This window comes from Lethenteron reissneri, chromosome 65, assembly GCF_015708825.2.
Source record: "Lethenteron reissneri isolate LAM-NWPU_2019-01 chromosome 65, ASM1570882v1, whole genome shotgun sequence".
NCBI lineage: Eukaryota > Metazoa > Chordata > Hyperoartia > Petromyzontiformes > Petromyzontidae > Lethenteron > Lethenteron reissneri.
Window position 1 is genome coordinate 5,394,377 of NC_083843.1, and position 22,005 is coordinate 5,416,381.

The following is a 22,005-nucleotide window of genomic DNA, read 5'->3' on the forward strand; positions in this document are numbered from 1 at the left end:
GGATGTGTCGACAATTTTGAGACAACAGGAATATTTGTTTCTTTAATTCGGTACGTAATCCACACAAAACCTTACAACAAACATCAAAACCCAGGGATCACAGCCATAGCTCACGCCTCTCCCTCCCTCGCCCCTGAGAGTTATCAGGCTTTACCGCTACTCTGCTGCTCAGAGCGACGTCCGACCGTTTCATTCCACGTGCTTGAAGCTTCTTCGGCATACTGCAGGAATGCACGCAGAGAGTGACTGCTTCCTCTGGAATCTGAGGCACGGCAGCCCCAGCAGGGTCAACCTCACCTTGCCAGCCACTGACCACTGACTCACAGGGAGTGGCTACTTCCTCTGGTATCTGATGCACCACAGCCCCAGAAGGGTCAACCCCCTCCGATGTTTGAGTCTTCGCGGGTGCTATGTTGAAACTCATTGGAGAGAGGTCATGGGACAAAGCAGTCCTTAAGAAATGAGTTTTCAATCTAGCATGGTGGTGTAGTGTATAGTAGTGTGTATGTATGTTTAACTTCTTTCGCACCGTACGTATCCAGCCGTGCTAATCAGATGTGCGCGACTAATGACCCAAGCATGCAGCGGTGCACTCGTCACAGTGAGCATAAGTTGAGACAGCAGTATTGCACCCGCCCAGCCTTGACAGATTGTTGGGGAAAGTGCTGTTAGCGAGCACCTATGAAGGCCGGAACAGCACACGAGGAGGTGGGTAGTCTGCCTAGTGGCGATGATTATGCACCGCGTCAACTACACACACGCATATTCTACATGACGTCATCACTCCAGACTCTACTCTAACTCTCTCTACCCCCTATCTTCTATATTCTCCTGTTCTCCCAACTCTACCCCCTACCTTCTCTTTCCCAACTCTCTCACTCATATACCCCTATTCTCTCCCATCTCTCTTATTTAATCTCCGCTCTCTTTCTGAACTCTCCCCCTCCCTCGATTTGCCATCTCCATCTCCTCTCCCCTCATATCATCTCTCTCTTCTTTCATCTCTCTCCTCTTTCCCAACTCCCCCCGAGCCCCACTCCCCCCGACCCCCACTCCCTTTCTCTCCCATCTCTCTCCTCCTCTCTCATGCAGATTCCACGGTCGCCGTCTTCTCCTCTGCGACAACAGGGTCTGGGCACAGGTACGCAGACTGGGCCTCAGCACAGACTTGGATGTTCGTATAGCGTGGATCGTCCACCTGGAGATAGAGGGAAGAGTTTTCTATAAAACTGTTGGGTTTTTTGTACTTTACTAGGGAGTAAGGACGACTGAGCTCTGTAGCTCCTTTTTCAGACGTGACCTGGCCATCACAAATGATAGCTCAACGAAGTGGCTTCTCATCGTGTGGAAATGTGTCGCAGCCAAATACTCTTAAACGTTTGATGTTGATTCTAAATGTGGAGGGGAAAAACAGAGGACCCAGAGAAAAATCCACGTGACCAACACTGAGAGAAACGCCCAATATACAACAGCAACAGGCATCAGGGTCGGTATAGAACCCACGTCCTCCTGCATACCAGGCGAGGGAGTTAACATCTCCAAGCCACCGTGGTGAGAAGAATGGCAGCACGTGGAGAGAAGTCGCCATGATGATGCGATGAGACGGGACGCTCGCAGAGAGATGGCCAAACGTCGACACCAGAGTTTAGACTTCGGTGAAACTTCCGAGTTCAGAGCCTGCCTGGACTGAAGCCTCGGTCTGGGCGTCAGCCTACACCTGGGCCTAAGTATGGACGAGGGTCTTAGCCTGGACCTCAGCATGGACCTTGGCTTGCACCTGGGCCTTAACCTGGACCAGGTCCTGAGCCTGGACTTGGGCGTTAGCATGGACCAGGGCCTCAGCCTGGACTGGGGCTTCGATCTGGGCCTTGCCTGCATGTGGACCTAAACCTGGGCCTTGGTCTGCACCTGAGCCTGGGTCTTGGCCTAGGCCTAGGTCTGGGCCTGCTCCTGGACCTGAACCTTGGCATTGATGTCGCTTAAATGGAAATGAGGGTGTTCGGGGTGGGGGAGGACAGTCGGGTAAGAGAACCGAGAGATGGAGAAACGCGACGGTGAGAGATGAAGAAGCCATGCATCAACTGGAGAGACACACAGTTTGGGTGGAGACACGGAGACAGAGAAGCACGGAGAATGGTGGACATAGAAAGGCGTGGAGACACGTGGGGAGGAGGAGACAGATAAGGAGGAGACACGGGGAGGGGAGACACTTAGGAGACATGAGGAACTGCAATCTCTCACCTCCAGGTAGACGTTTTCCTGGGGAGATAAGGAAAGTGCAGCGAGAGTTACGCATCACTCACAGTAATAACAGAAGCTGTCACTCTGGTGCATGTGCCAGGCTAGGTGCTACTTAAGACTCACTGATACACCCAACCACTCAATTGACCCACTCAATTACGCAACCACCCACTTATTCGATCACCCACGCACTAATTTAACCATTCACTCACAAACTCACCTACTCTTCCACCCACGCATTCACTCATGCACTCATCCACTCACCAACTTACCCATTCATTCGCTCAACCACTCACCCACCCACGCACTTAGCCACTCACCTAAACACTCACCCATGCACTTCACAAAACCACTCCCCCACTCACTCACCCATTCACTCACTCAACAATTGACCCACCCACACTCACACACCCACTCAATCATAATGGTGGTTGTAATGGTGATGATAGTGGTGGTGATAATTGTGGTGGTGATGATGATGGTTGCTTACGCCCCTAGTGAAAATCTGTGGAGGGATGCAGACAAGGCTGATGGGTCAAATGCCTTCTATGACTTCCTGTCCCCTGGCTAAAGCGACCGTTTTGGATAGTCATCCTGTGTGGTGACTTGAATTCCGAGTGGGTCTTGATGCAGACACCTGGCCTGAAGTGATTGAAAGGCATGGGCCAGATTAGCTCATTAACAGTAGGAGGCTGCTAGATTTTTGTGCAGCCTATGGGCTTGTATTAACCAACACGTTGTTTCGTCAAAGGCGTATCCACACACCAACATGGATGCACGCCGAGTCTAAGCAACAACATCTGCTGGACTACATAGTAACGGAAGAGCAAATGCGGACTAATATCTTTTAAACCAGGACCTACCAAAAGCACCACAACAGATTGAGGCAGTCGCCCTCCAACAATGATGGGAGTGCCGGGAGGCAAAAATGCAACAAGTTGATACAGGTGTGCATCTGCCATTGATCTTAGTCAGTCAACCCAAGGCACCTGGGTCTGCTAGTAACCAGTCAGCGAGCCTTCAACACTTCACATAGCGTCAGTACCTGGTCTGGCACAGGTGCTGTGGTGACATCACTGCCACTTAATGGCGAAAAGCAGCAGTTTTGTTGGTGATAATGATAGTGGTGGTGACGATGATGGTGGTGATAATACTGGTGATAGTGGTGATTTTGGTAAGTGGTTACATGAGTGGGTGAGTGAAAGAGTGGTAGTGGATGAGTGAGTGAATGAGCGGGTGATTGGATGAGTAAATGAGTGTGGCATTGTCACTGGTTTTGAAAATGATGGTACTGATTTACCTTCATCGCCTCCCGCTGAAACTTTATACCAGGCAGTTCATCAGGCATCTGCGATGAACACAGAGATCATGTTCAATGGCCGTGTGGGTGGGTTGAAGAGTGTATGAGTGAATGAGAGAGTGAGCACGTTTGGCAAAAAACAACCCCAGACCTCCTTGGTGGTGCCGGATGCTAACGCTGTGGTGGATGTGAGTAATGCCATGAAAGGAAGATCAATTCCGAAATCGGCTATTCCCCTCATGGCACTTGTAACCACCTCAGCGGCCAAATGGGGTGTGAGGGGCTGGTCACCCCCTCCACCTTCAATCGAATTACCACAAAACCCACGGGAAAAAAACATCAAGCTCAGCTTGTGCTGGAGGCCCCGGGGGGCAGGCGTTGATGATGTCTCCTGGCCAAACCCCATTTGGCAGGGACAGGAGACTAATTCCTTACCCTCGGGGCTCCTCCAAAAACATCAAAAAGCCACTGTGGGTGGCCATATAGAATGTTTGAATGCTCATTGCGGAGGAAAGGCTGCCACTCCTCTGTCGGGAGCTGAACTGATACCGCCGAGATCTCTGGGGTATTCAAGAGGTACGGTGGACTAATTCTGGCTCCTGTCAGCATGAGGGATGGATAGCCCTCTACTCGGGACAGGAGACTGTCAAACAAAAGAGAGTGGCTCTTCTTCTGAACAAAATAATGAAGGGTGTGTGGAAGCATGGCAGTGAGGTGTGGGAACCTGTATGCCCCAAGCTACTGTGGGCTCGCCTTCCCATCAACTAGAGGTGAGGAGTGGTGGTTACTTATACCCCCACCGAAGATGAACATCAGTGGAGGGCTGCAGGCAAGTCCGATGAGTCACATGTCTTCTATGACCTCCTGTCACAGGTGCTAGCTAAATTGACCCCTTAGGATAGAGTTATCCTGTTCGGTGACTTTAATGCCCAAGTGGGTCATGATGCTGGCACCTGGTCTGAAGTGATTGGAAAGCATGGGCCAGATCAGCTCAATATCAACAATAGGAGGCTGCTAGACTTTTGTACAGGCCATGGGCTTGTAATTACCAACATGCTGTTCTGGCATTGGCGCATCTACACAACATAATGGATTGCACGCCGGATTCAAGTAAGAACATCTGCTGGACTAAAGAGCGACAGAAAAGCGGATGCGGGCCCATGTCTTTGACACCAAAATCTACTGTGGAGCTGATCTGCTCAAATACCATCGGCTTGTCATACGTAAGATGTGCTTGCAATTATTCCACTCCAGTGATGGGTATACATCTTGACCCTATCTAAAGCCACAGTGACCTGGTCTCAGCTAGCTGATTAAAGTTGCAAGCGAGAATCAGCTGGGGTTGGCATCGTCCCCCCTCCTGATGCCGAGAGGAAATGGGTGAGGTTTGGGACTGTGACTCATGCAGCTGCAATGGCTGCTTTGGGTACACGGTATAAGCGTCCCCAGAGATCCTGGCTGGCAGAGGAGGTGTTCCGGCTGGCAGAGAAAATACGACAAGTCCACTCCCACCGTCTACAGCATTCCATGTCAAAGAATGAGCAGGTTTACCACAACCTTCTTTTGGAGGCTCGGAGAGCCGTGCGGTGCTGCAAGGATGGGTGGTGATCGCGGGTTGCTGAGGAAATGGAGTCTGCATCAGAAGCCTGCGATCACAAATCACTATTTAACTCCCTCAAAGTAACTTGCAGCGCCACACCTAACACCTTAATGAGGGGAAAGAGAGGTGATCTGATCTCTGACCCCCAGGAACAGGTTTACAGATGTGATAAGAATTAATGTGAGGTCTTGAGGCAGGGAAAATCCATTAGACTGGATAACATCATGGGGCAAAGTGGGAACGACCCTGCTGAAGCTGATATGCCTCAACTATTAGAGGTAGTCACCCCCTGTGAGTGGCTGGCTGAATTCCCATCTTTTGAGGAAGTACGTAAGGAGACCAGAAAAGTGCGAGGCAGAGATGATCTCCGCAGCAAAATACTGGGGGAGGGTGGCGTTTGTGTGCAGACTGCCCTATATGACATCATAATAACAGTCTAGATCCCTGGATGCGTTCCACAGGATAGGAAGGATGCCCTGATGGTCTTCTTCTTTAAGAAGGGGAATCGCACAGACTGTAACCACTAAAGGGGCATCTCCCTCCTCAGTGTGCTAGGAAAGGTCCTGACAAGGATTATTCAACATTGCTTCCTTGCCAGGCACGCCAAGTAGAAGCTTGCGGAGCCGCAATATTGTTTCAGGAAAGGGCGGTCCTGCACAGATGCCATATTTTCTGTGAGTCTGCTACACCAGAAGTGTCGGGAATTCCAACAGGACCTACATAATTGCTTTATTGACCTGGTCAAAGCATTTGATACCATCAGTAGGCCTTGGCTCTGGGTTGTTCTTCGTGCTTTTTGAGTCCCTGACTCTCTGTTTACTATCACTAAGGAACTTCATGATGGTGTGCAACAGGGATGTCCTCTGGCTGAACCGGAGAAATATCCATCTGGTACAGTAACAATGGGAGGCTGATCGATGCCCGGGTGCGGTCAAGGGATGGCTCCCATTGGCCAACCATGTTATGTATGCTGTTGCTCTGGTCATGCAGAAGAGGAGTTGAAGGCACTACTGCTGAACCACTAAAACGAAGCACCTACCTGGGTATTTTGTGCCATCAAACACTCCGCCCCTCAACTCCCAATTGGTGATGGGGGAGCTGTGGGTAGAGTGGAGAGTTTTCCATATCTGGGCAGTGTGCTCATAACCAGCTCCGGTTTGACAGCAGAGGTCTCCTTATCACTTGAGTGGCATTATCTTTTATCATCAGATGTGTTACTTTTTATGCAAGCTACCTCGTCTGTCGCTCCACACGAAGCTTCGGAAATTCTCGGATATGGTCATGCCTTCCCTTCTCTATTCTTGCGAAACATCTTCCCTGGTTTGAAACATTTAGGCTGGTCTACCTATGATCTATATTCGGTTTAACCAGGCTGGATTGTGTGAGGAGCTCACAAATCCTTGTGTTGGCTGGGTTATGTAGCCCACATGCCCAGCCACCGCATGTGTAGTGACATAAGAAGGGAGGGGCTGCTGTAGGCTCTGGGTTCCCAGGTGGGTCCAGACGCGTAATCCCCTGGGCGCCAGGCGCTGGGTTCCCAGGGGGTCCAGACGCTTAAGCCTCTGGGCGCCGCCAACGGGGGGGGGCTGTGTGTGCTCTGTGGGATGTCTGGTGGCGCACACGGCCCCACCCCTCGTTGGGGACTGGGCATATAACCGGAGCTCCCTGGACGATCGGGCCCAGTTGTAACTCAAGACCCAAGACCCACGACCAGCCATCTGAAGACCCTGGGATGCTGTGAGAGCCAGCGCTGGGACTCTGGAACTCCCGACGCTACGACCTTGTGAGGGCGAGTCCAGAGCGTAGCCAGAGTAGAGTATCTAGGCTGTGTAGCTAGGCTGTGTACCTAGGCTGTAACAGAGTATCAGGACTGTTGGAGTGTTGTATTGTAATAAAGAAGTTACATCTACAAGTGTCTCCGGAACCCGTTACATTTGGTGTTAGAAGTGGCTATGGAGACAAGAAGTAAGCCACGTACCTTCAGTCCTGACGGCGATGAAGAGGAGCAGGCAGCGATGGGGCAGCCAACGCCGGCCGACAGCGACGCTGCACCGCCGGCCGACAACAACGCCGCACCGCCGGCTGAGCAGCTGTCTGCTCCGCCGACCGTCCCCTCTCCAGCGTCGGGAGCAGAGATGGAGGAGGCGCTGCTTCGCCTCGCAGAGCTGATCTGCGCCACCGCCTCCCTCCTGGGCGAGCTGCGGTGCTCGCGGCCGATGGCGGGAGGGAGAGAGGAGGCGCGGCGCTCGCCCGAGCCCAACGCCGCCGCCATTCCCCCCACGGATGTGAGGGACACTTCCGGGTGTGTCGTCACTTCCACCAGAGGAGCAGTGACCACTGGGAGCGACGTCACTTCCGGGCCCAGCGTGTGCCAACCCGACGACGCCGCGTCATCAGCGCTGCGTCCCTCACCGCCGGGTGACAGCTGTTGGCAACCTAGCACAGCACGTCATCAGCGCTGCGACCGGACAGTGAGGGCGCCATTCTTACTGTAACCAGCGCCGGGGCCGGCACATGGACCGACTCGCTGCTCGCCGCCTTTGCTGCTCTGGCCAAAGGTTGGAGGTCGGGAGACCAGGCCCCTGACACTTCGTACATTTTACGCGCTCCGGATTAATGATTTTTTTGTTGATATTTTCTTCGTTGTCGTCGGGGAGTCGTGACTGTTGTTGGGTAAACTGTGTGGAGCTTCGCCCGTGAGTGTTGTCAATGTGTGTGCGAAACTTTGCTTGTGATTGTTAACAATGTATGGTTTATATTGAGCTTTGTTCGTGATTGTTAATGTATAGCTTGTGCTGTCATTGTTAACGATGTATATACTGTATGGGGCATTTATCTTGAGATGGTGACATGCTGCCAAGGATTTGGAATTGTCATGCTGGTTCTCAAATATCTTGGGGTGCAGATCCTGACCAGGATGGCCCAGCGGGTGTTGCGTGTCTAACACGAGAGTTGTGGTCCCGTCATGCTATGGCTGACGGCTTGACCTGACAGCCCGGAGATAGAGACACTCCGTGGCATGTCTAGCCTAGTGGGCTGTGCGCTCACAGGGCTCGGAGAGTGTGGTCCCGTCATGGAATAGCTGACGGCTTGACCTGACGGCCCGGAGATTGAAACACTCCGAGGCGCGTTGAAACAGTGGGCTGGAGATTCGTGGTGTTCAGGTGTAGTTGTCCCGTTACGTTGGGACTGTATCCCTCAGTTGTTAGGGTGCATGTTGTGCAGGGAGTGAACAATGGGTCGTCTCAGATCGGTCGGTACAGCTATATGCTGCGATGCGAGTCTTGGAGAGAAATTGGGTCTCAGATCGGTCGGTACAGCTATATGCTGCGATGCGAGTCTTGGAGAGAGGTTGGGTCTCAGATCGGTCGGTACAGCTATATGCTGCGATGCGAGTCTTGGAGAGAGGTTGGGTCTCAGATCGGTCGGTACAGCTATATGCTGCGATGCGAGTCTTGGAGAGAGGTTGGGTCTCAGATCGGTCGGTACAGCTATATGCTGCGATGCGAGTCTTGGAGAGAGACTGGGTTGAAGTCCCCCCCGATATGGCCGACGTGCGCGGTTTTAGGATGGAGACGCCACGTTGGAAAGGCGGGGGGTGCAAACGGTTGACATGTAATGTCGGTGGTGGTCCTCATTGAGGGCTGCTGGGACGCAAGCACGGGATGCCTTTTGGAGATGCGGTTCATGCGTGCGGCCACCATTTATGGACAGGAACAGGCAGATTTATTTTGTTTGTGTCATGTAAATTTTATATATATATTTTTAAAATGTAGATACTGGAGCAGCCCTGAAGTGCGACTTCTTTGCCCAGTACATGGGTCGGCCCTGAAGTACGACTTCTCGACCCGGGACGTAGACAGACGTCCGGATAAGTGCGTGTAGAGGGATGCTCGACATGTTGGTCTTCGCCTTCTCTCCACCTGACGGATGGGAGGCTGGCAGGGTGGTGTGGATCCCTGCCATCCATGCGGTGATTGTGTGATTTCGGTTCGATTACCGGTGTTGGTTGTGCATCCAACGCGTCGGAATCTGTATATTTGTTGTTGTTAATTCCCCGTTTTCTATGCGGATCCCGAGGAGGGCTAGGTGGGCCGCGGGTCGTTTGTTCACGTGTCATTGCTTCACCTTTTTGTTGATTGATGCTTGTATATAGTGTAGAGTTGTACAGGTTGGTTATGGTATTTATGGTTGCTTTCTTGTTCTCTTTTCTTTTCCTGTTGAAGCTCGCGTATTTTTTTTTCTTCTCTCTCTCCCTTTCGTTAATTTAAACTTTCTAATTATTGACAGCCGGGACGGCTGGAGGCTACATAGAGGGGGGTAATGTAGTGACAAAAGAAGGGAGGGGCTGCTGTAGGCTCTGGGTTCCCAGGTGGGTCCAGACGCGTAATCCCCTGGGCGCCAGGCGCTGGGTTCCCAGGGGGTCCAGACGCTTAAGCCTCTGGGCGCCGCCAACGGGGGGGGCTGTGTGTGCTCTGTGGGATGTCTGGTGGCGCACACGGCCCCACCCCTCGTTGGGGACTGGGCATATAACCGGAGCTCCCTGGACGATCGGGCCCAGTTGTAACTCAAGACCCAAGACCCACGACCAGCCATCTGAAGACCCTGGGATGCTGTGAGAGCCAGCGCTGGGACTCTGGAACTCCCGACGCTACGACCTTGTGAGGGCGAGTCCAGAGCGTAGCCAGAGTAGAGTATCTAGGCTGTGTAGCTAGGCTGTGTACCTAGGCTGTAACAGAGTATCAGGACTGTTGGAGTGTTGTATTGTAATAAAGAAGTTACATCTACAAGTGTCTCCGGAACCCGTTACACATGCCTAAACAGCTTTTGTTTGGCTGGATATAGGGGTCTATACGGGCATGGCATAGGCTAGATAAGAGATGTAGTGATGTGGTACAAGAGGATGTGGAGCTGAGTGGACTTGCTGATGACTGGTACTGACGGTGTCAAGATCGGCCTCTGTGGAGGATGCTCGTGAAGGACGCTGCTGGGCAGTTGGAGGCAGACACCCTCTAGCAACAATGGAGGGCAGAGGAGCGATGCTCACAGAGCTCCGCATGGCTAAAACACAGCAAGTTGGCAGAGTAGGGGGCAGAAGTGGTGCATTGACCAGATGTGACGTCATCATGGCACCTGGGTCTCTCCCGTGACCTCTTACAAGCAGGCATTCGATACTTCACGTGGCCTTAACGTGCACATAACCTGGCACAAGTGCCATGGTGACGTCACCTCCACTTAGTGGCGAATTGCTGATGATGGCGGTGGCGATGATGGTGGTGGTTGTTTCCCCACCAAGATCTCCAATCATTCGCTTTACCGGATAAAACTGCTCCTGCCAAGCACCAGCTATCTCCTGAGTAACACTTCGGAGGGAACCAGCTACGAGACAATTCGATTAGTCTTTCGCCCCACAAACCCAGGTCGGACGATCGATTTTAACGTCAGAACCGCCAGGGGCGTCCATCAGAGTTTCCTCTAGAGTCGCCCTGCCCAGGCATAGTTCACCAATGTTCGGGTCCCAACGCGTATGCTTTTGTTCTACTCCCCCGCACGTAGGCAGTGAGGGGTGGCGTAGCAGTTTAGCGTGCAGCTGCGCTAGGAACCCGGCGACCCGAGTTCGATTCCTGCTCAGGGCCACCAACACCTGTGACGATTATTTGAACCGGTCCTGGACCTCATCTAGGTCGACCCAGCCTCAAATGAATACCTGGTGTGGTGTGTAAGCATCGGCAGTGGGGTGACCAAGGCTGCCCGGGAGGGTATTGGCCATCTATAACCTTGTGTGCCAGGCCGGCTGTCATAGATGCTACTCGCTAACAATACTTGACCCAACAGCCTATGGGGGGATCGTTGTCTTTGTCTCTTTGGTGGTTATGGTGATAATAGTGGTGGTGATGAGGTTGGTGGTGGTGGTGGCAGTGGTGATGATGCTGGTGGTGGTGATGATGATGATGGTGGTAATGGTGGTGGTGGTGATGAGGTTGGTGGTGGTGGTGGTGGCAGTGGTGATGATGCTGGTGGTGGTGATGCTGGTGGTGGTGATGATGATGATGGTGGTGATGATGGTGATGGTGGTGATGGTGGTGGTGATGCTGGTGGTGGTGATGCTGGTGGTGGTGATGATGATGGTGATGGTGGTGATGGTGGTGGTGATGCTGGTGGTGGTGATGATACTTACAGAGAGATCCTTTGGCATTTCACCTGGAATCTGTGAGGAAACAGTGAACAATTATTGGGTCTCTCAGTATGTTTATGATGACCGGGTCAGTGTCTAAGGGTGTCTCTGAATCTTCGTGTGACTCTATGGGTCTATGTGTGAGTATGTTCGTCTTTATGTGAGTTTATGGGTCTCGGTGTGAGTCTATGGTTCATTTAGTGAGTCTATGCATCTCTACGCGACCCTTTGAGTCTATGTGTGGGTCTATGCATCGCTGTGTGAGTAAATGGGTCTGTGTGTGAGTCTGTGGGTCTCCATGTGAGTCTGTCGGTCTCTATGTGAGTCTATGGGCTTCTGTGTTATGAGTCTAGTGGTCTCTGTGTGGTGAGTCTCTGGAACACTGTGCAAGGCTGACCGGCATTCTCTTGCGGTCGACTATAGACTTCTGTCCAACATCTCCCACACCTTCCTTCTGCTGCGGCTGCAGGAGGAGGGGATGGGGGAGGAGAGGGAGGGGCAGGGTGGGGGAGGGTGAATGAGGGGGGGGGGGATTGCCTCTTTACCTATTTTTATTTTACCAGGTAAGGCCCCATTGGGCTCTGTATCTCTTTTCAGAAGTAACCTGACCATCACAAACAATTGCTCAACGAAGTGGCTTATCATGTGGACACTTATAGCAGCCAAATACTCAAAACGTGTAACATTGATTCAAAATGTGGAGGGAGAGAGACAGGCATACTGCAAATATGGGGAGAAAGACACGCATACTGGAAATATATAGCAGGTGTCAGGGTCAGGATCGAACCCAAGAGCTCCTCTATTATACACGTCTCTCTCTCTGTGTCTCACTCTCCATCTCCCCCTCTCTCTCTCTCTGTCTCTCCCTCTCTCCATCCATTTATCTCTCTGTATCTTCATCTCTCTCGCTCTACACGTCGGAAGGCTACGCCTACACCGTGTACGTGTCCATCACGTTGCCACGCTGCTACGTGTGCGGTGGCGTCGGCCATGCCCGTGCAAACTGCACGGGCAAACCAAAAGGAAAAAAACGCGCAGCCTGCAACAAACGTCACACAGTAGCAGCAGCAACAACAACAGCGCCAGAAGCAGCAGCAGCAGCGCTGCTAGCAGCAGCTTCCACCACAGCCTCAGCAGCGCCGGCAGAAGCAGCAGCAGCCGCTATAGCCTGTGTAGCGGCAGCAGCAGCAGACGCAGCAGCCGCAGCAACAGCAGCTGCAACAGCAGCAACACCAGCAGCATCAGCCACAGCAGCAGCAGCCACAGCAGCCACAGCAGCAGCCACAGCAGGAGCAGCCACAGCAGCAGCAGCAGAAGCCACAGCAGCAGCAGCAGCTGCAACAGTAGGCGCAGCAGCAGCCACAGCAGCAGCAGGAGCCACAGCCACCTGAGCCACAGCAGCCTCAGCAGAAGCATCAGCAGCCGCAGCAGGAGCAGCCGTAGCAGCCGTAGCCAGAGCCACCTCAGCCTCAACAGCAGCAGCAGCAGCTGGTCGCACAAAGCCGCCCACCGACAACGAGGATGCGAGGGTTTCACCCTCGTCACCTCGCGCAAGCGAAGGGTAAAGCCCGGCCACGGCGAAGGAGGCCAAGCGGCCCCTAACCTTAAGCGCGCGGCCACCGCCGATCACGAGCCCTACCCAAAAGTCACAGAGCAGGACGAGCAACGCTCCCCCGCGAGCGCCATCCCAGATGGCCTTGCAGGAGGTGAATATGAAGACACGGTTGCTGGCGACCCGCCTGAGGACAGCACGGTGGGACAAGTGCCGCCAACACCCCCTCCGCCACCGCCGCACGTCGTCTCAGTATCCTCATGGCAAAAGTAACCATCGCCTGTGCTCAGGCGAAGATGGCGGTGTACCGAACGAGGAAAAAGATGCTGGCAGGTGACACTGACGGCTGCTCTGTGCTTCCAGTGATCAGGGGCCTGCTTAAGGCGCGGCTCCGGCTGGAGCACGCCATGTACCACACACATGTCAGTGATGTGCGCATCTTCTTCGAACGCTGGGGAGCCGGACAAGCCCCTCTCTGTACCAGCGTGGACGGCACCCTCATGTTCACCTTCTGAAACACTCGCTCGTCACCGTGGCGTGCGCGATGACCACCACCACCACGTGACTTTTCTTTCATGTTGTGCGCGGTGCATTTAATGCCACAGCGCGTGGATTTATAGCGTTTGTTTATTTGTTTGCTGGTGACTTTGTGTATTTCATATCGGAAATGCCTCCAGTGCTGTTGCTGCTGGCGGCAATAAAAGTTGTTTAAAGCCTCTCTCTCCATCCATTTATCTACTTGTCTATCTCTGTCTGTCTCTCTCCCCGTCTCGCTATCTCCCTGTCTCTCTTACCGGCTGGGCTTCGCGTTTCTTGCGGCAGTAGAGGAAGCTTCCAATTGCGGTGATGGCGGCGACCACGGCAACACCGACTCCAACCCCGACCCCAATCCCCACGGCCGTCGAAGAGGAGCCGGAGGAGGAACTGGTGGGGACGGTAGCCTGCAGAGAGACAAGAAGAGAGAGAGAGAGAGACGTTGACGAAGGGAGCAAGAGACACGGGGAGAGAGAGAAACAGATGGATGGAGTGAGAAATTGATTGAGAGACTCGTAGAGAGACACACACAGATAGAGAGAAAGACACGGAGAGAGAGAAACACGGAGAGAATGACGGATGAAGAGAGGGACACCAAAAAAGAAAAACGGATGAATAGAGAAAGAGAGAGACGCATGGAGAAATAGACACGGATGGAGATAGAGGCAGAGAGAGACGAATGGAGACACACAGAGAGACAATCCCCACATCCACTCGCACTTCGCTCAGTGGCTACTGCCAAAGCAAGGAACGAAGGCACCATTCCAGCGGGGCTGCATCAAGACGACAAGGAATACGACCCCGGCGTGAGGCCTTGATGCAAGGGGGTTGGGCGAGGGGCTCGCTTCATCGACTCATGAATTCTCGTCCCCATCCCTACGCCTGTGCACCGCCTGCACAGAGCAGTCCCCTTTTAGAACCGACGGGAGAAGAGCGAGCCGCCTGCATCGGGGTGAAAGAAACAAACAAAAAACAACGGAGGGAGTGAAACGTGCGGCAGAAAGGTGATGTGGAACGAGGGCGAGGAACTTCCGGGCACCGGGCACTGATCTGGGCGTTCTTGGCAGTGGTGGGGGGAGGGGGGGGCACACCGCCACCTCTTCGCGTCACTGCGGTGCCCTCCGAGTGGAGCCACCCACAGCCTCAATTTTCCTCCCACCCCTCCTCCCGACATCACCCTGCAGCTTCCCTCGCCCTGTCGACCGCCATTCTCACAAGGAAGGCCGGGGGGGGGGGGGGAGGTGGGGGGAGAGTCTGCAGGGACGACCACGGCGATCGCTCCCCTGCGGACGTGGGGGGACGGCGAACCTCACCAACCCCCCCCCCCCCCACCAGTCTCCCTCAAACACGAATTGGCACACTGTGTCAATTCGCACGGTTTACCCCGTATTCTTGTACAGGGAGATTGAGTTGAAAAAAATGTGTTCATTACTTTGTGTTTCTCCCTTGCGATGGGACTTTGTAGGATGAACGTTGAGATTTATAAGGGGCACGGCGTGACCAATAAGGTCTGAATTGGTCTGTAATAAGGTAGAGCACTGATAATTATCAATTTTCTGGGATACAACAAGGCAAACAACTACAGGGAGTTGGTGGAAAACCTCCCCAAGGCATACAAAAGCCTTGGTTGCAACATGTCACTAAAAATATTTTTTTTGCACTCTCAACTAGATTTTTTCCCACCGAACTGAGGAGCCGTGAGTGTCGAGCATGACGAGCGATTTCACCAGGACATTGCCACAATGGAGAAACGCTATCAGGGCAAATAGAGCCCATCAATGCTGGCAGCCGATTGCTGGACAGTGACAAGAGATGCTCCATTTGATGAATGCAAGAGACAAGCCAAGAAGCGCCAAGTAGACACTTAATCAGGACTGAACTATGTACTTATATACACATAATAGTTTTTGCCTTTTGTTTCATAATAAATGTTATTTATATAAACCTTTTGCTGATTTTTTTAGTGTTACATGAACAGGACAGGTGACATGTTATCATATAAAGCAACTATCAACAAATGAAAAGAGCTATGTTTACAATTTACGAGTAAAACACTACTATCTACACAATTTACATAGATTTAAAATGTAAACAACTTAAATATCTTGGGAACAGTAGTCAATCAGTTGTTTTAATTGTCATATTCGAATTCAGCACGTCAAAATCAATAATAAACAGCACATTTCATCTCCGAAGCAGTCGACGTCTAAAAACAATTGTAGACCAGTGTAAGGGGTTGACAGCTATGAATTCGTTCTATGAAGGGGTTTGCATTCTTCCACCATCATCATCATCATCCACGCAGGCGGAGCGCTCGCCACAAATGAACCGCAGTGCCCTCCGCCGCCGATCGCATCACGTAGGTGAATCCATACTCTTTGATTTTTTCGGTAAAGTCACGTAGGTGTAAAATAAAATCAATTAAATCACGACGTTTCGGGCGCAACTCAAGTGCCCGTCATCAGGTTGGACAACCCCTGTCTACTAGCGCTCCACTTGGCAGCACTCCCCCCCTCTCTATCTCCCCTCCCTGGCTCCTCCCCCCTCTCTTACCTATATAGCCTCTTGTCACGGCAGCCCTTTTGCCCACTTCAGCAATTGTTTCTTGCTGTGGTTGTCCCACCTGATGACGGACGCTTGTGTTGCGCCCGAAACGTCGTGATTTAATTAATTTTATACCTTTATCGAAAGAACCAATCAGTACTCTCCTCCCTTTCGCATATACAATGGTGAAGCCGCTGGGGAACGGTGATGCCACTCTTTACGCCATCATCTCGATTGCCAGACGCGTTTCTTGAGAACTGCTCGTTGCTGTGTTTTAGTTTGTTGTCATTCAATCGCAACCTCCGATTAGTTCGGTTAGCTTCGTGCTACAAACACACAACACTATTGCACATTATACACTACACTACTATACAAGACACCACTACAATAAACTGAAAATACATTTCTTCAGAACAGGTCGTGGGTTCGATCCCGGCCCTGCGAGATGTTAACTACCTCGTCTGGTATACAGGAGGTCGTGGATTAAATCCTGACACTGACACCTGCTGCATATTTGGAGTCTGCGTCTCTCTCCCTGTGGTAGTCGCGTGACTTTCGCCTCCACATCATCTAGAATGGACGTCACGATGCATCGAGAGAGTATCTGGCTGCTGCTTTACATTCCCATGTGATGATGATGATGTCAGCCACATGGTTGACCCTGCTATCGTTATGTGATGGCCAGGTCGCTTATGAACAAAAGCTACTGAGCTCAGTGGGTATTACCTGGAAAAATAAAAAATAATTGTTTAGTTTGAGTGCGTCAATTCCTGCCGAGTTCGGCTGATGAGATAATCCACACCAAAGACAAAGATCCACCGTGAAGCCTTAACAGGTTGTTGGGGCAAGTGCTGTTCGTGAGTAGCAGCAGCAGCAGCAAAATAATCTACTGGACTCACATACAGTACATCGGATTCCTTCAGTCGAGTTAAATATCCTGATTCTGAACCCAGGCGATGTGCATAGACACCACAAGATCACCAGAGAGGAATGGCCACTTCCCATCATGCGCCGGCAAGAGAGAGAGATGGGGAGAGAAATGGTGAGAGATAGAGATGGGGAGAGGAGAGCAGAGCGTAAAATATTTCGTGAAATATTTCATTTAAAAAGGGGAGGGGGGCACATAAAGCAAAGCATTGAAAAAACCCAAAAAACTAAATGTTGAACGAAGCAAAGTGCCGATGACACCGAGCATCTTCTTGTTTCCTCTGATCGTAAAAAAATGAAAGATGGTGATATAGCGACGACGGAGAGAGAAGATGGGGAGAGATGGTGAGAGACTTTTGACTTTTAAACAACTGTTATTGCCGCCAGCAGCAACAGCACTGGAGGCGATTCCGATATGAAATACAAAGTCACCAGCAAACAAATGAAAACCAACGCTTTAGATCCACGCGCTGTGGCGCTAAATGCACCGCGCACAACACGAAAGAAAAGTCACGTGGTGGTGGTGTTCATCGCGCACGCCAGAAAGATGGAAAGAGAGATGGGCAGAGAAATGGAGAGAGAGAGAAATCAGATTCTTACATTTATACTCCTAAAGGGGGAATCCGATGAGCTATGAAGCTCTGTTTCACAGATGTCCAGTCGGGGTCCACGGGGTCAGAGTGTCACGATAACGCATGAAGGGTGATAGCGGCCTCTGGTGGTGAGTGGCATCCTAGTGATGCTGATGATGATTTTGGTGTTTATGTTGTTGCTGATGATGATGTTGCTGATGATGTTGCCGATGATGATCTTGCTGATGATGCCGCTGATGATGTTGCTGATGATGGTGATTGGTGTCACGTGATGCTCTACTCACCACGACAGAGACGGTGGTTGTTGTGGTGATATCCGTCTGCAACGTCATCATCGGCAACGTCATCATCGGCATCGTCATCGTCGTCATCATCATCGGCAGCGTCATCATCGGCAACGTCATCATTGGCATCATCGTCATCATCGGCATCATCATCATCGGCAACGTCATCATCGGCATCGTCATCGTCGTCATCATCATCGGCAGCGTCATCATCGGCAACGTCATCATTGGCATCATCGTCATCATCGGCATCATCATCATCGGCAACGTCATCATCGGCAACGTCATCATTGGCATCATCGTCATCATCGTCGTCATCATCATCGGCAGCGTCATCATCGGCAACGTCATCATCGTCATCGTCGTCATCATCATCGGCAGCGTCATCATCGGCAACGTCATCATTGGCATCATCGTCATCATCGGCAACGTCATTATCGGCAACGTCATCATCGGCAACGTCATCAACGGCAACGTCATCGTCTGCAACATCATCGTCGGCAATGTCATCATCGGCAACGTCATCATCGGCAACGTCATCAGCGGCATCGGCATCATCGTCATCATCATCGTCATCATCGGCAACGTCATGATCGGCATCGTCATCATTTGTATCATCGTCATCATCGGCAACGTCATCGTCGGCATCGTCATCGTCGGCATAGTCATCATTGGCAACGTTATCATCGTCATCATCATCATCATCGGCATCGTCATCATCGGCAACGTCATGATCGGCAACGTCATCATCGGCATCGTCATCATTGGCAACGTTATCATCATCAGCCGTTTCCTCACCGGGTAAGGATCGCATGCATCAGAGTAACTTGCCAACGAAGGTCGGTTAACCATTGACTGGAAAACACACAGAATCATCAGCAACATCATCATCAGCATCAACATCATCAGCATCATCATCATCAGCATCATCATCAGCATCATCATCTTCAGCAGCAACATCATCAGCATCATCAGCAGCAACATCATCAGCATCATCATCAGGAACAACATTATCATCAGCAACATCAGCATCATCATCATCAGCTGCAACATCATCAGCATCATCATCAGCAGCATCAGCAGCAACATCATCAGCAGCAACGTCATCAGCATCATCATCAGCAGCAACAACATCATTAGCAACATCATCATCATCATCAGCTGCAACATCATCATCAGCAACATCATCATCAGTAGTAGCAACATCATCATCAGTAGCAACATCATCAGCAGCAGAAACATCTCAACAACACCATCATCAGCAAGAACAGAAACACCATCATCAACAACATTTCTCATCAGCAGCAACATCATCATCAGCGGCAACATCATCATCAGCGGCAACATCATCATCAGCAGCAAGATCAGCATCATCATCATCAGCAGCCCGGTACTTACTCGGTTGTATATGATGACCAAATCAGTTGTCTGCAGAGAAAAAAAATACACGCCATCATCATGTCCTTTTAACTTATTTCGCACCATACATAGTCACCTGTGCTAATCGAAGGTTGCAGACAGCATAGTAAAAAGTAGTGTAGTTCATAGTGTAGTGTATAGTAGTGTAGTTTGTAGTGTAGTGTATAGCAGTGTATAGTAGTATATTCTTGGTTATTTTGGTAAAGTCATGTAGAAGGGAAATTTTATTATTTCACTTCTACGTGACTTTACCGAAAGAACCAAGAATATGAATCCCTGCAGTCACGAAAGCTTTAAATCTACATTTATAGTAGTATAGTTTATAGTGTAGTGTATAGTAGTGTAGTTTGTAGTGTAGTTTATAGTATAGTGCATATCAGTGTAGTTTATAGTGTAGTGTATAGTATTGTAGTGTATAGTAGTGTGTACGTATGTATGTGTGTATAACTTATTTTGCACCGTACATAGCCACCCGTGCTAATCCATAGTTGTGTCTAGTGTAGTGTATCGGAGTGTAGTGTATCGGAGTGTAGTGTATCGTGTAGTGTACAGTTGTGTTGGGGGAGCGGTGGCGCAGTGGTTAGCGCACAGCGCACTGCGCTACGAACTTGCACAAGGAGACCCGAGTTCGATTCCGGCCACTCACGGCCAACATCTGAATCGGTCCTGGGATCCTCCCTCCCCTAGGTGGACTCAGCCTCAAATGAGAATCCTAGTGCGGGTTCGTCGTAAACATCGCCACTGGGGAGACAAATGTGGCCGGGCTGTGGTGCTGGCTACCCACTGCATTGTATGGCAGAGTACCGGCCTTCATAGCTGTTACTCGCCAACAGCGCTTGCTCCTACTGTCGTTTGAGGCGAAACGGAGGATCTTTGTTTTGTGTCGGTGACAGAGTGGTTGAATGAGTTGGTGAATGAGTGAGTTGGTGGACCAGTGGGTGGGTGAGTGAGTTGGTGGGTGAGTGAGTTGGTTGAGTTTGTGGATGAGTGAGTTGGTGGGTTTGTGGGTGGGTGGGTTGTGGAGTGAATGGGTAAGTGGGTGGGTGAGTAGGCGGGTGAGTGAATGGGTGGGTTAGTGAGTTCGTGGGTGAGTGAGTTCGTGGGTGAGTGGGTGAGTGAGTGGATGAGTGAGCGGGTGAGTGGGTGGGTGAATGAGTTCGTGGGTGAGTGAGTGGGAGTTTGAGTGGGTGGGTGAGTGAGTAGGTAGGTGGGTTCGTGGGTGGGTGGGTGGGTGAGTGAGTTGGTGAGTAAGGGAGTAGGTGGGTGGGTGAATGGGTGGGTGGGTGAGTTGGTGAGTGAATGAGTGAGTGTCATAGGCTATCATTCTTACGTTCTGGTAGATGGTGATATCACTTTGCACCTAAAAATATAATCGACATCATCATTAGCATCATTCACAGCGTCATATTGAACACAGCCTGCATCAGCATCAACATCATCATTAAAATCATCAGCATCACCTTACCTCAGCCACCATCACCATCACCACCACCATCATCACCATCAGTGACGCCATTTCTGTCCTAAAATATATCAACAAAATCATCATCACTGCCACCACCAGACGACAGACACACTCACTAACTCGTTCACTCACTCACTCACTCACCCACACCCTCACTCACTCACTCAGCCACCCACTCACCCACTCACTCACTCACCCACTCACCCACTCACTCACCGACGAACTCACTCACCCACTCACCCACTCCCTCACGCAGACTCGCGCACAAGTACACTCACACAAAGCCAAAGATCCCCCGGAGAGCCTTAAAATTCTGTCGGGGCAAGTGCTGTAAGAGAGCGCCCATGAAGACCGGCACTGTGGCACACGAGGGGGTGGATGGCCAGCACCACGCCCGGCCGCCTTTGTCTCCCCAGTGGCGATGTTTACTCCACACCGCCCCTTGGTTCTCATTTGAGGCTGAGTCGACCTAGGGGAGTCCCAAAACCGGTTCAGATAATTGCTATCGCTGATGTTGGTGGCGTGAGCGGGAAGAAACATGGGTGGACGGGTTCACTCACTCACTCACTCACCAACTCATCCACTTAGTCACCCATCCACTCACCCACTAATTCACTCACTCACTCACTCCCCTACTCACTGACTCACCTACCCACTCACTCACCTACCCACTCACTCACATACCTTATCCCCCACTCACCCACTCACTCACCTACACACTCACTCCCTTCCCCAGTCCCCCACTCACTCACTCACTCACGCACCTACTCATTCACTACCCAGTCCCCCACTCACCCACTCACCCACTCACTCACCTATCCACTCACTCACATAACCAGTCCCCCACTCACTTACCTATCCAATCACTCACCTACCGACTCACCCACTCACTCACCTCACTCACCTCACTCACCTACCTACTTACTCACATAACTAGTTCCCCACTTACTCGCTCACTCACCGATCCACTCACTAACCTACACACTCACCCACTCACTCTACGTGTCTCACCGTATCTCCGCGTCTCGCTCTCTGCGCGTCTCCGCGTGTCTCCGCAGAACACTTTCTCTCCCCTCCCCATCTCTCCTCCCCGAGTCTCCCTCCCCTTGACCTTTTCTCAAATTTCCGTGCTCCTCTCTCTGTCTCGCAGTGCAATCACCGTGATTTATTCAATGCTGGATGGAGATCAATGTGGTTATGATGATGACTCGACCCTGCGTTTGTTCTCTAATCCTCGTGCTCCGCACTTTGTCTCTCAGTGCAATCACCATCACCGGTGGACTATCCACCGGTGATGGTGATGGTGCTGATGACATATCTACGTTTGTCTATGTGTGTGTCAATGCTTAAAGAGAATAAACTGGTATCCAA

The 22,005-nt window shown here is 51.4% G+C and overlaps 1 protein-coding gene across 3 annotated transcripts; it reads right to left on the minus strand.

The window, feature by feature from the left end:
* Positions 1-29: 29 nt before the first annotated feature.
* Positions 30-21,704, minus strand: LOC133359389 (uncharacterized). Of its 3 annotated transcripts, none has more exons than XM_061577791.1 (12): positions 21,646-21,704; positions 20,635-20,692; positions 20,500-20,529; positions 19,149-19,178; positions 18,549-18,605; positions 17,751-17,786; positions 13,663-13,809; positions 11,714-11,779; positions 11,320-11,349; positions 3,542-3,589; positions 2,242-2,259; positions 30-1,198 (listed from the first exon to the last, which is right to left on the minus strand). In XM_061577791.1, the coding sequence occupies exons 2-12, from the start codon at positions 20,683-20,685 to the stop codon at positions 1,085-1,087; spliced, it is 627 nt and encodes a 208-aa protein (XP_061433775.1). In that variant the 5' UTR covers positions 20,686-20,692; positions 21,646-21,704; the 3' UTR covers positions 30-1,084. The 3 variants fall into 3 exon arrangements, with proteins under 3 accessions (XP_061433775.1, XP_061433776.1, XP_061433774.1); XM_061577792.1 differs by having other exon boundaries at positions 21,632-21,651; XM_061577790.1 differs by having other exon boundaries at positions 21,624-21,648.
* Positions 21,705-22,005: the final 301 nt, after the last annotated feature.

What these genes read in the sequence shown, in the direction of transcription:
- LOC133359389 (XM_061577791.1), bottom strand. Translation starts at nt 20,685, where the DNA reads ATGGCGTCACTGATGGTGATGATGGTGGTGGTGATGGTGATGGTGGCT. An exon ending in CAACCACCGTCTCTGTCGTG is followed by an intron (nt 13,810 to 17,750) that starts GTGAGTAGAGCA and finishes GTCTCTCTGCAG; the next exon opens with GCTACCGTCCCCACCAGTTC. An exon ending in AGAAACGCGAAGCCCAGCCG is followed by an intron (nt 11,780 to 13,662) that starts GTAAGAGAGACA and finishes CTCCTCCTGCAG; the next exon opens with CCGCAGCAGAAGGAAGGTGT.